A 14204-nucleotide genomic window follows, 5' to 3' on the forward strand; every position below is an offset into this window, starting at 1 on the left:
TGCTTATGTTTTTGGTATGTTGTGCTGTATTTTCTTTTTGCGTGAAGACTGATGCAAAGAATGAGGTAGGCAGCTCTGCTTTCTATCTATTGCCCATTACTTCCTTGCCATCTCCTCATTAGTTTCAATTGTTTCCTTGACTTTTTCTTGTTTCTTGTGTGATGGTTTTTTTATTGTCTTTTATATTTGTTGCAAGTCTACTTCATTCTGAGCCTTAGATTTCTTGACTTCATCTTTGCAAGTCAGAATTACTTGTTGGTACTCTACCTTAATTATGTGTCCCTCTTCCCATTTATTGTACATATAATTTTCATCAGAGAGATCTTTGTGACCCATGCAGTTTCTTTTTGGATTTCTTGCTTTTCTTTTTCAGTGGTATTGTGCTGGACTGGGCTTTTATTGTTGTTGTTGTTAGTTTCCCAAGCTTCCTGACTTGTTTTCTCCTTTAAGATTTTCATCCATTAAATCTTTCCCAACCTATTTCTGAGTTCAGCTCTTTTAAACTCAAGTTTACTGGTTGTATATATCTGCATATCAGATTGGGGAACTTTAAAAGATCTGTCAATTTCTTTCTGGTTGAGGATCACACCGAAAGTTGGACACTATATTACCAGTTTTATACCAAAACGGGGAAACACCTACTTGCATTTTTCATTTTTGATTATAACTTCATTATCGTTTGCCTCCTTTCCTTTATTAATATGATCCCCAAAATAACAAATGTAGCAAGAGGCAGAATGGGTCTGCAAAATAGATTACTTTGAAAAAAAATAATTGCAATTGAATTTGCAGCACAAATGCAATGGATATCTTTATGTTTATCAATGTGATGACATCCTTCCCCTCTATAGCATTCCATTATATTTTCATCCTTTTTCAGTGTTATTTTTTCTTATATGCTGCAAGTATATAATATTTGTGGCAGCAAGAATATGTGCTAATAATGCAAGTGATCAACACTAATAGTAGTATGGAGCACGTAGGAAGATTTTACCAATATTACAGGAAAAGGAGTTAGAGATCTCTGAGCCACATCCTGTCTCAAAATTATTTCATAGAATCACCTTATTTCAGAACTATTATATTTATTCAGCGAAACCTTAGTACTCTGTACTTTTCTTTGTCCATCGACTACCCACCTAGGCCAAGGTGGAAAGATCAACACATGACAATATAGAATTATTTTATACTGACTTTGTTAAACAAAGAAATTTAAACGAAATGATACAGATGACAGTGAAATGCCTTATTATAGGCCAAAGCAAAATCCAACTGCAGGAGTTACAGTCCAAAACTCAGAAATGCATGAGTTCACACATTCAGGGATATAAGAATAAACTTTTGGGAAAGTAGCTGTAAACTTGGTACCAAATATATACATACTGAATAACATTTTAAAAGATTGCTCCCTTTATTTGTATCTTTCTGTCTTACACACTACAGTGCACAGAGATTATTAGCAGAATACTAACCCACCACACACATTCACTTTCACTGTGTAAAGGCAGGTTTACTATTACTATCCCAATTAGTTGCATAACCACACCCCAAGTCACCCAAGTTCTTCACATCAGGATGTCTTGCTATACGGGACAAATAAGCATATTTATGGACTCTAGAATTTGCAAGCAGCTTGCCAATAGTAAATTTCCAGTTGTGTGAAAACATATCAAATATTTTAAATATTACATCCATATGAATATCCTGCAAACTTCATTTGCTTGGTGACGATAGCATTGATAGCAAGTGCAGTTTACAATTATTTAAAGAATAAAGTACCCAGCTAAGACATATAGAAAGATTTGATAAGAACAGCTTAGGCAAAGTGTTGACCTAGGTATAAGGTTTTGGCTTTAAAAATTCTTCACTATACCTTTAACTATCTTACCAAAAGATAACAAACCAATATTACTTTGACCAAATTGGGAGAAGAAAAACCTATCAATCACAGTGTTTGGTGTATTATAGTATTTAATTCAGAACATTTCTTCCATTTTCTCCCCTTTGACCACAATGCATTCTTCAACATATACAAAGGTGCCATTTATAAACATATATGTCTATGTGCAGCCAAGAAGTAACTGAACATTATTGCTTAGATGAGTGGGATTCCAGCAAGGAATCAAGTGTGCTACACTTTTTGTACAATGAAGATTTCAAATATATGTTGTATGTTTTTGTGACCAGTCTCTCACACAGCCTGCCTAAGAAGGAAAATATATTGACATGGCTTTGTTTGTTTTAGATGTATAGTCAGTTGTTGCTGTGACAATTAGCCAATGAAGAAAAAAACAAACTAACCACCTCCCCCCCCCCCCCCAACATTGGTAGCTTAGGAGATCCACTGGGCAAGTAAACACTTCTTTTGGTTTTAACTCCCAAAAATCAGTATGGCATTATCAAGAAAAAAACATCTTTTCTCATAATGTAATTCTGATTATATTTCCTTCCCTTCACATCTTCTGTATCTCACCTTGTTTCTTGCTGCAGTTTATTCTGGAGAATTCTTATCAGATCACCTCTGTATTACCCCATTCATTAGGATTATTAATCAAGTAGGGTCAGTAGTATTTGGCCGCATGTTCTTTCTCCTCCCGTTTTCCATTTTTCTAATCGATTTTATAGCCCCCACCAGCGATATTTTCAATGACGTTATTTACTGAGGAGTAATTGTATCATTTTTCACTAGAAAAGAAATAAACATCATGTGCTTCAATATGTTCCAGTTAACTCCAACATTCTGAATAAAACTTTTAAAGGAGAATAAAAGGGAAACCAATGAAGAAATTACATCTGCTACACGAATTAGTGCAGTAGGAAACCTAAACCTTCCAGATGGAAGATCTTATATTATGTCCTATGTACGTTCCTCCTGGCACTCTTCACATGCGGATCATAAGATTATGAATCTAATTTTTTAATCCTGACAACCAAGCAAAACTCCTCACGAATGCTGCTGTGGATGCTTTAAAATTTGCATGTTTATTGAGACAGTGGCTAAGCACTCAGCAAGTGCTTGGTTAGCTTGAGATAACCCCAAATTAGTGCACAAAAAGTGGAAAAGGTCTATCCAACAGTAATTCAAAAATAGTGCAAACATAACCATGTATAATAAAACAAAAAATGGGAGATTCATCTTCCAAATAGATTTTCCTACTGTTGGTCTCTCTCAAAACATTATTTTGGAAAATTGATACTGCCGATAATTTCTTGTTGCTTATATAATCTACTTTCATGGTCCTGACCCAGAAAAGGCAATATAAGTGAGTCTGTGTAGGTGGAAGATTTATTGTGCCATACTTTAATATATGTCCAACAAATATTAAGTGCTTCTTTTTTCTCTACACCTTCCACTTGGTGACACTGACATTTAAATACATTCTAATCTTTATTGTCTTTGTATTAGCTCCGCAAGCAATAAATTTCCCAAGCTAGACTCTGACTCATACATGCATTTACATTATTTGATTTCATTATGCTTAATTTTTGGCAACTGAATGGGTAAGCTCATTTGCTGAAAGCATTTCTAAAGATATAAACTTTCTGGTTATGGAATCTGGACATCATATTTGCAAGTCATTGCTTAGTGTTGCACAAATTCTATGATATAGATGTGAATCAGGCCAATATAGTGATATCTTTATGATATGGAAATACTTTGAACAATACTCTGATCTCAAGTAAAAAAGAAATACTGATTGATTTTTGAGACGGAATTGAGTCGCTTGCTAAAGACTTCTCTCATGAGAAGATGGATTTGATTGCTAAGAAGCTAATTGATGAAAAGAAATTGTGGTGTGGTTTCCATCTAGTGCATGACTAAATCATCATCAGAATGTGAGAGACAGCTTAAATATGGAGGAGTCTAAAAGTCATCTCTAAATGCAACACCAGATTCTACCCCTAAATCAGTGTTTCTTCCTTGTAACAATTCCTACATTGCATGATATTTCTTTGGTCCCTATTGCTGAGTAATAACATAGTTTCAGATACAGTTTGCACACTTGACCAAATCTTCCTGATACATCATTTGTTTCTTTGTTGCATTGTGCATATGCCTATATTTTGCTCTTGTGATAACAAACAGGATTTGTTTATTGTAACAGCAGTCTTTCATCATAGATTATGGCAAAACCATATATAGTGCGAGGATAACTTTTATGATATGAGTTTTAGCATTAGGTTAATAAAAGTATTCACTAATAGTCCTTATGTAAGGAACCAGGAAAATGCATTTCTACTCCCAAAAACAAAATAGAAAACATTTACTGAATATCATGAATGTGCTATGTATTGATCATCACCAAATCACCAAGACTTATTTTGAAAATAGCTGATGAATTAAGCACTTAACTGTATATTTTGTATAATCTTTGGGCAATTTAAAGTATAAATAAAGAAAATATATTTCTGGAGTTTTGGGGGAAGTAAAGAAATACCTATTGCTAAGTTACTAATATGCTAGAGTCACAGCGTAACTCCTAGGAAAGAACTCTGTTTCCGTGGTTTGATTATGCAATATAAGAAAATAAGTGCTTAACCTAGGTAAATGAGCCATGCATGTACATCATTATTGAATGTATTTAGTAGTGTACTGGATCTGTTATACATACTATTGGTTAAATGGTGATCAATAGTTTATCTCACACAGAAGTATTTCATGTGAGTCATCTTTCTCATATCTAATATGTGGCCTGTTATATATTTTAACTGGGCCCTAGAAACCACAGGATTTAACAAGGCATCTCTTTTTAACTAGCAAATCAAGTGAAAAAATGCTAGTTTAGTCATACTAGGGATGATTATGCAAATATCATATTAAACAACTCTTTTTAAATCATAGTCTTTCTTTCTTTCTTTCTTTCTTTCTTTCTTTCTTTCCTTTTTTATAAAAATATATCTGCAAATCACATAGCTGAAAGCATGCTAGGAAACAAGGAAATCTGGAGTAACCCGGATCTTTGAACTCCTATGAGCAAAGCAGTAATATTATCTGTTTAGTTCAGAAAAGCATCTGGCTAAAGAAGGTCCCTGAGAAATTATCAATGCTGCTATCAGTTATATGGTGGGTCAGCCACTACACACTGAGGAGCAAACATAGTTGTATGATTTCCCCAGGACCCAGGAAAGGACACAACAGAATTGCAAACCACTTCAAAATTAAGCAGAAGAGGCTCCAAAGTAAGACTCCTCAATATGTGACCAATAAAAGGCTGTATATAATTTCCTGGCCACATCATCTTTTTGACAGAAGGTGACACTAACTGTGAGCAAACAGTCACACAAATACAGAGAAAGAAAACTAACACAGAAACCATCACACCACATGGTCTTCTTAGTCAGAGAAGGGCTTTGCATTTCCATGGGTAGCTTGCATGCAACACAGCATTGTTGGGGAATTTCTGAAAATGGGAGGGGGTCAAGAGCCTTACAATAAGATAGATCCTTCCCAATAAATTAAGGCTAATTAATTGTTAACTGGCATCTACCGTCAGGGTCCAAAGACAAAACAGGGTGTGAATTACAGCAGAGGAAATCTCCCTCACATTCACAACACAGAGAGCTCTTCACCAAAGACCTTTACAGAGACTGCAGTGAATGTGATGAGAAACTAAGCCAAACAAGAGTGAATTTCCAGCCCCACATGGATAAAGGTATACAGCAAGTGGTGCTCCTGCCAATTCCCCCTCAAGCCTCCTTTCATCCCTTCCACAAAAGCTGCTCGCAAGATCCAGTGGGAAGATTCTGTGAAACAGTGATTACCCAGGTGCTCCGATATGGGGTGGCCTAGAGGAACACAAGGCAGCGTCGCTCCCCTTGTAGGCGTCCTCTTTCTAGTGTATACTTCTCTCATTTTGCTCTTCATCTTTCATCTTCAAATTTCTGTCAGAGTATCAGCAGGCACCAGCCCACGTTTTTTGCCACTTGTCACCTTGATGAAACCTTCATTCTCTTTGGTCTTTCCCACACCAACACAGATCTAGGAGAATCAGAAGAAGGGGTGGGGAGAATCCTAAATATTATCAAAAGATTCAGAAATGGTAAAAGTACATGTATTATGAACTCCACAATGTGATATTTAAAGTATGCAATTGGAGTAATAAAATAAAAAAGTATTACTGTATTTTTCAGAGTATAAGATGCATAGGAGCATAAGACGCACCAAGGTTTTGAAAAGGCAAATTAAAAAAAAAAATGATTTTGCACTCTGCAAACCTCCCAAAAATGGCCTGTTTTTTGTAAAAATGGACCTGTTTTTGTTTTTTTCAAAAATGGATATGAATAGCTCTTAGAAGACTTGTAGAGTGCTCGGGGGGGGGGGGATGAGCAAAAAACGGTCTGTTTTTCACAAAAACTGCCCCATTTTTTGTCAAAAAAAATGCATGGATAGTCTTTAGAAGGCTTATAAAGTGCTCCTGGGGGCTGGAGGGGCCAAAATTGAGCAAAATGTGGCCCGTTTTTCACTCATTTCTGCCCTCCCCAGCCCCCAGGAGCTCTCTGAAAGCCTTCTAAAAGCTGTGTGCGGCCATTTTGGTGAAGTGGCAGGGTTTCGGGAGGCCAAAAATGCTGTATTCAGTGTATAATAGCAGTAGACTTAGCAATAGCACCCACATTTTATAATACGCACCCACATTTTCAGCCTCTTTTTTGAGGGAAAAAGGTGCATCTTATACTCTGAAAAATACGGTACTTACTGTCTTGTTTGTGTGTTTTAGAGGTGTTTTAAAAAATAAAATTTGGATTTTGGCTCAGTATTATTCAGTCACTTTTGATTCTAATTTATTATCAGATAGCTTTTTAATTCTGTCACAAAGCATTTGATAATGGTAGTATTCCAAAACTCATGCTTCTCATGGGCATTTTAAAGATCGTAGATCTTTAAACAAAAGGTTCTTTTCAGCAACAGTCTTCTTGTTCTGGCTAAGAAGTTGCACTTTTTAAAGTTAAACCATAAAGCTACAACCTTCATAGTAAAAATATCCAGAGGACTTTGGCTGTTTGTACGACTCATCATACACGCCATATCATGTCTCACCAATTATGCAAAATTTCAAGTGGCAGATAAAGAGTGGTATATCCAACATATAAAAACATAACCAAACCTTTCTTTTCTGATCAGTGCCTATAACTGGGAGACTGTTCAAGAAAGAGAAAGAGAAAGAGCACACATGACATATGTAAACCTCATAGCATAGCAATGTATGTATAGAAAAATAAAATAAAAATAAGAGACTGGCTCCAAAACAAAGAAGGGAAATGTATTGGATACTCTTTTATATACCAGTCCCACTGCTGTAATAAAGAGAAGAGACTGGACCCCCTAATTTTGGATTAAATTTTATGAGACACTACAGTGCCTCTTATATGAAGTTTAAACTTAACTTTTGTTTGGATTTATGCTGTTAACACTCTTGTTAGTTATAAGGTTTTCTAACCCTTTGTGTAGGCTTCCACATATTAGAGAGCAAAACTCCAAGAAAATTCATTAATGGCTGAGAGTCCACCACAAGACACATTTCTAGATATATTTCTATGTGACTCACCTAATAATAATAATAATAATAATAATAATAATAATAATAATAACAACAACAACAACAACAACAACAACAACAACTGTCTTTGTGTTTCTTAACATTAGAATTAGTCCTGTGCTCCAATATTTTTCACCTTGGTTGCCTCTCCTCCTCTCCACAATCTTACCGGCTATCCTTTGCTTGGCATCCAAACTGCCTTAAGCTCCGTTCTTCCATTATTTGTAGCAGCCAGTCCTTCCTTACTGCCTCAGCAAAACTTTGTTTGCTTGAGACTTATTAAAATGGGCCAAAGAATTCAGATTGGCTGAAATCCTGCACACTGAGAGTGGATCAGTGTTGAGATTCAAATAATTTAACAATCGGTTCTCTGCCCTAACGACCAGCTGGCTAGGCATGGCTCAGTTATCATGTGACTGTATGGGCATGGCCAATTCAACATCACTCAGGTCAATGGGTGCTTCACCTTAGCTGTTACAATATAATAAGTGTTAACCATAGAGACAGTTTCTGTAAGTGGGGCAAAACAGATTAGGCTAGAAACAACACCAGAATGTTTCCTTCCTGCCTTCTTTACAGGATTAGCCCTGTAAAGTGGGAAAAAAAACAAAATAAGATTTCTTCCAACAACCGATTCTTTGAACTGCTTAGAAAGTTAACAACCGATTCTCCCGAATAGGTGCAAACTGGCTGAATCCCACCACTGGAGTGGATGCAGGAGCCTCAGGCTGGCAGAACAACATGGCTGCAAGGAGATGCTGAGTGTTCTGAATGTTCAAGAGGAAAAGACTTTGGAATGCCCAAATGTAAATTCACTGGCTGCAAAGTTAATCCCAGGGCTTTCTATTAAAATCACTAGAGGAGGAGACTGAGGACAAAGTGCTTTATACACCAATAATCTTTATATATAGCACATCTGCAATATTATTAAATTCTGTATGGGAATATATAAGTCATCCTTCTCCATCTGCTGCTTTTCCTAACCTGTTAAAAATCTATCATGACTACCAGGAATCTGAGTCTTCTTGTCCTGACTCAATTGAAGGGCAAAAGCTATAATATCTCCTTTGTACAATCTCTGGATAATTTCATTTTGCTGAATTATAGTCCATCTGAAAGTGTCAAAGAAGCATTGCTACTGAATTATATAGTGATTCAATGAAAAGTTCTGACTCAGCAAAACATCTCCAATGTCTCACTTAGTTCCAAGATTTTAGTTCTTCAGCAATACACAAACAAGGTGCCCATTTGCTGCAGTTCAGCTTGTGTGCAATAATACTGAACAAAATTGTATAAAACTTTCATGTCCAATTCATCACCATAATGTGAAGCACAGATATTTGCTCCTAAATATAGAACTGTGAGAATTTGTAGTTCTGCTATATTATTATGTAATTAGGAGATAACTAGTTTAAATGTTAAATTACACTGACAACAATGGTACATATTATTAAGACTATGGCTTTCCAGTTGTGACATATGGCTGTGAAAGCTGGATCATCAGAAAAGTTTAACCTGGACCACAAGAAGAACAATACTTGATGAAGTAAAATTAAGACTATTCAGTGCAAGCACAAATTAGAATGCTAAAGTTTAAATATTTTGGATACCAGTTGTGAAGGGTGAGTCACTATACAAGCCTCTAATTCTTGGAATAATAAAAGATAATTCCAAGAATCTGACAGAAGACAAAATGACTAGATACTATCAACAGATAACACGAGCAAGAGCTTACAAGAATATAAAGACACAAAGGAAAAAGATTATCCTAGCAAAATGATGTCCATTAGGTTACAAAAACAGTTCTTTTTAGGATCAACCTGGTGTTTGGATTCAACAGGCAATACCAGGAAAACAAGTTAGATTTGAAAACAAGCCAACCAAGCTCTCCCTCCTGGTTCCACCACAAAACCGCGGTAGACTAAAGCGCGTGTGACTAAACCGCGGTGACAAAACCGCACCATCAAAACCGCGCGACAACAGCGCGCAGACAACAGCGCGCTGACAGAAGCGCGCTGTAACATAACCCTAAAAATAACCCTAAACCTAACCCTAAACCTAACGCTAAACCTACCCTAAACCTACCCTAAAGCTAACCCTAAACCTAACCCTAAACCTTACCTTAAGTGAAATCGCGCTTCTGTGGGCACGCTGTTGTCGGCGCGCTGTTGTGGGCGCGCTTTTGACATCGCGGTGTTGTCGGCGCGCTTTAGTCTACCGCGGTTATGTCGTGCCACGCTCCCTCCCCACTGCTTAAAAACACATGGACTTGTCTCTAAATTTCCTAGGAATCAGGTTTGACTCCTTTTATTTTAAATTACCTTTTACTTCAGAGTAGGTAGGAAACCTTTTTCCCATAAGGGTTACAGAAAAGTTATGAGTGGGACCAAAGCTGTATTTTAGTTCTCCTCAGAAGACCCCTTTTTATTTTTACTTTTTCAAACTCAGGCAAATGCCAGCTGAGAGGCAGGGCATATCTTTCCAAACTTGAACTGACTGGTCACAGATGGCCTTTGTGAAAAAGAGGCTAGAGGCTTTACTTGATCACATCTATATTTGGGGGCATACATGCCTACCTGGTTTTCTTTAAGGCTCAGCTGTCCCTGTTCTTTGTTGCCACAGAAAGTCCTGAAGCATCTCCAGACAGTTTCACCTGGGCGAACTCGCTGGACAAAATTGGCTGGGAAAAAGCCAATGCGGTCTCCCATCTTCCCCTAGATTGCAAAACAAAAATGTCACCACTATAGCACAAAGGTCTATGATAGTATTTGTGTTATACTTTTATGTCTTGCTCATCAGCAGGCATAGAAACCTGGCCTTTTAAAAAGTATAAACCGAGACCTGTAATTCTCTGGATTTTAAATAAGAGCCATAGCAAGCAAAATTGGCCCTAGAGAATTGTTCTTCTTTATGATAAATACATGCATAGTCATATATTTGCTGGGGTTTTTTTTAACAGGCAATAAAGAAAAGTACTTTTGTTCATCAGATTTCTACTGGATTTTTCACAATGTAATTATAGTTTTTGTAATGGGTTGGTTTTGAAATTTTTATTGCATGTTATGGTTGGAAAGCACCTGCGAGGAGGGTTTTTATAAAGGCAAAGTAGAAGTTTCTCTATTCAGAAATAAATATCTGAATCAAGTAAAACATTTGCAATTACACTTGCTTTTACACAATAAAGGTTGGGGAACCATCTTTACTGTTTGGTGAAGGTGAATCTTTAAAATACTGTTTTAGAGCTTCATCACTTTCTTTCTCAAAATCAGTTCTCCCCAACCTGTACTTTCCTAATTTGTTGGTACTGCATTTCCCAGAAGATCCAAACAGTGTCGCCTTTGTAAATTTTGGTCCCAGTATATGGTATTTTTAGAGTGATTGGTTGGAAAACTTGGCTGTATATCAGGGACTTCCAAACTTTTTCAAGAACAATATTCTGAATTCTTTGATTGCTAAGCAGATGGTCATGGGCAGGATGATAGGAGTAACTTCAAGGAATAAGGAATCTGACTAGAGCCCAGCTTGATTTATTAGTTTTGTTTTTGCCATTCAAAGAACTACTCAATGATTCATTTTGGAATATCAGCAAATAGCCAAATCTGCAAAGATGACGTCAGGAATGAATTAAGCTCAGAATGAATTAAGGATTGTGACAAAAGTCAAAAATAACAACAAAAAAAGCTTTTTTCATGTAAAAACAAGAAAAAAGTAAAGGAAACATTTGGTCCATTAGTGGTATAAGATGGCAAGAAGATAACAAGCAGTAGGGAGAAAGCAGAATTTGCTGAGCTTTTGCATCTGTCTTTACACAAAAGGGGAAAAAAACCAGTCTATCCTATAAAAAAATATAATTGCAAAATGCAGATTAAGACAATGGTAAGAGAATGTCTATCCACTTGAGATGAGTTCAAACCACTAGGACCAGCTGGATTAAACTTCAAGGTTCTGAAGTAATTGGCAGATATGATCACAGAACCACTGAATCATATCTTTCAAAGATTCTGGAGCACTGGGGAACTAGAGGACTGGAAAAGGGCTGATATAGTTCCCATCTTCAAAAAAGGGGGGAAATGGGTCCAGGAAACTCTGGACCTATCAGTCTGACATCTACATCTGGAAAGATTCTGGAAAAGATAATCAAGCAACTAATCTGTGAACACCTAGAGCCAAACAAAGTCATAATCAGAAGCCAACATGGGTTTATCAAAAACAGATCATGTCAGACAAATCTTATTGCATTTTTTGACAAAGTGACAAAATTACTGAACCAGTGAAATGTTTGGATATAATTTACTTGGACTTCAGTAAAGGATTTGATAAAGTAGACCACAACCTATTACTTCATAAGGTAGGAAATAGTGGTCAGATCAAGGAGTCCCAACCCCCGGATCAGTACCAATCTGTGGCCTGTTTATTTGTACATGAGTGGGAGCTAAGCTGCGCATGCAAAACTGTCCCTCTCTCCTGCCACCACCACTGCTGTCAATCTGTGAACATAGAAACATTGGGGACCATTAGGTTAGACAGATCATTTTCAGATGGTTTGTAACTGGCTGATCAACCACACACAATGTGTAGTCCTTGAGAACTGTTTCTACATGGAGGGAAGTATGCAATGGGGCACCTCAAGGCTCAGTCTTAGGCTCTGTACTCTTCAATATCTTCATAAATGGTTCATACAAGGTGAACTCATCACATTTGCAGATGACACCAAGCTAGAAGGAATAGTCAATCCTCCAGAAGACAGGTTCAAGATATAGAAGGATTTTGATAGAAGGATCTTTAATTGTATTTGTATTGTATTGTATTTATTTGTCTTGTATGCCGCCCACTCCCGAAGGACTCCGGGTGGCTCACAATAGACAAGGGAAGGGGAAAACTGGACAAAGACAACACTTTAAAAACAAAAACTGCAACATTCACAATTTCCGTGGGACTGGATGTTTCACAAGACCCCCGGCCTGCTGGAGCAGCCAGGACTTGGTGGCTTTGCGGAAGGCCGGGAAGGTAGTAAAGGTCCGGATCTCGACGGGGAGATCATTCCAGAGGGCTGGAGCTGCAACAGAGAAGGCTCTCCCCTGGGGGGTCGCCAACCGACATTGGCTGGTGGATGGAATCCAGAGGAGACCTAACCTGTGAGATCTAATCGGTCTATGGGAGGTAATCGGCAGGAGGCAGTCTCTCAGGTACCCCATCTTACAAAATAAAATTCAATGGTGAAAAAAGTAAACTTTTACATTTAGGCAAGAAGAACCAAATGCATAGATATAAAACAGGTGGTACTTGCTGCAAGAGGATCTTCAAGTCTTAATGGACAATCACTTAAATATGAGCTGCAGCTGCCAAAAAAGCCAATGCAGTCCTAGGCTGCATTAAGAGAGATATAGAACAAAGATCATGTGAAGGGTTAATACCTCTTTATAGTGCCTTGGTAAGGGCCCTTCCAACTCTGTTAGTATGTTATATACTGAAATAAATATATAAAAACCAGGGAACTATAGTATTCCTCCTGGCCTGCAAAACATACAAGACTTGTTTCAGTATTTTAGATAAGCATGGGCTGTCTTGGGTTGAGGAAATAAGACCCTTATACTTGTTTATAATTAAATTATCTAACTATAGTGATAGAATCTCCACTTTAGAATACCTAGGTATTGAGAACCTGGTCTTCTGTACCTGCAGACTTCCAGCTGGAATCTTCTTTCCATCTATCTATCTATCTATCTATCTATCTATCTATCTATCTATCTATCTATCTATCATCTATCTATCACATTTCTGAATCACCCATCTCTTCAAAGATGAAGCCTTTAATCACAATGGGCTACAGATTTCCTCCCACTTGCCCGTATCTTTAGGATCCTGTTCCTTACTACCAATCAGGAAACTTCTGAATACATAACTTTTCAAAAAGAGCTGAGGATATCATCATTGTAGTACAATGATTAAGATGCTAGTCTAAGATAAGGGAGTCAACAGGTTCAAGTATATGGTAAGCTACGAAGCTCACGGGATGACTTTGGCCCAGTCCTTCTCTCTCAATTCAACCTACCTCATGAGTTGTTGTGGGGAAAATACAGGAGAGGAGGAGTGCTGCATAAGCTGCCTTGGGCTTCTGAATGAATAGCAGATTTAAAAAATCAATTGATCGCTCAGTCAATCAATTGGTCAAGCATATGTGGTGGCATTTGTTCATATAAGAAGTTGAGTTGCATATGGGAAATACATATATGTTCAGATCTCTATGTTCTCTACCATATATTCTGCTCACCTTCCACCAATCTTCATTAGAATCATCTATCAGCATGATTCGGTCTCCTGGCCTGCAGGGACAGACAAAGTCTAGTTTATCTCCAGCTGCCTTTTGGGTAGTGAGATGTAGGCAATGCCACAGTATAAAAATCACTGGGCAAAATAAATAGCCTACTAGAGGTACATGAGTCATAACTCTCAGGTGTCCCACCAGCAACCACAGCCTTAATCTTGAGTGGTAGCTCCTTTAAACTCCATCAACAAGGTCTCACACTACAAGAACTGATTACTTTTGGCACTGGATTCCTTCCAGTGCCAACAAGAATGAAGCCCTGAGTGCTCTTTATAGCACTATCAATGACTTGCAAACTATCCACCCAGAGGGGTTTTCATTGTGGTAGGGGATTTCAAACATGC

General features: G+C 37.5%; 1 protein-coding gene across 1 annotated transcript in view; it reads right to left on the reverse strand.

Moving 5' to 3' along the window:
• Nucleotides 1–1216: 1216 nt before the first annotated feature.
• The window catches only part of STAC2 (SH3 and cysteine rich domain 2), a 48777-nt gene continuing 35789 nt past the window's right edge, over nt 1217–14204 (reverse strand). The window contains exons 9-11 of the mRNA XM_032234905.1: nt 13807–13858; nt 10112–10249; nt 1217–5980 (exon numbers count right to left, since the gene is read on the reverse strand). Coding sequence (XP_032090796.1) covers nt 5876–5980; nt 10112–10249; nt 13807–13858 — 295 coding nt within the window. The 3' untranslated portion in view covers nt 1217–5875. The remainder of the gene's footprint in view (nt 5981–10111; nt 10250–13806; nt 13859–14204) is intronic.

The sequence above is a fragment of the Thamnophis elegans genome, chromosome Z (genome assembly GCF_009769535.1).
Source record: "Thamnophis elegans isolate rThaEle1 chromosome Z, rThaEle1.pri, whole genome shotgun sequence".
Lineage (NCBI taxonomy): Eukaryota > Metazoa > Chordata > Lepidosauria > Squamata > Colubridae > Thamnophis > Thamnophis elegans.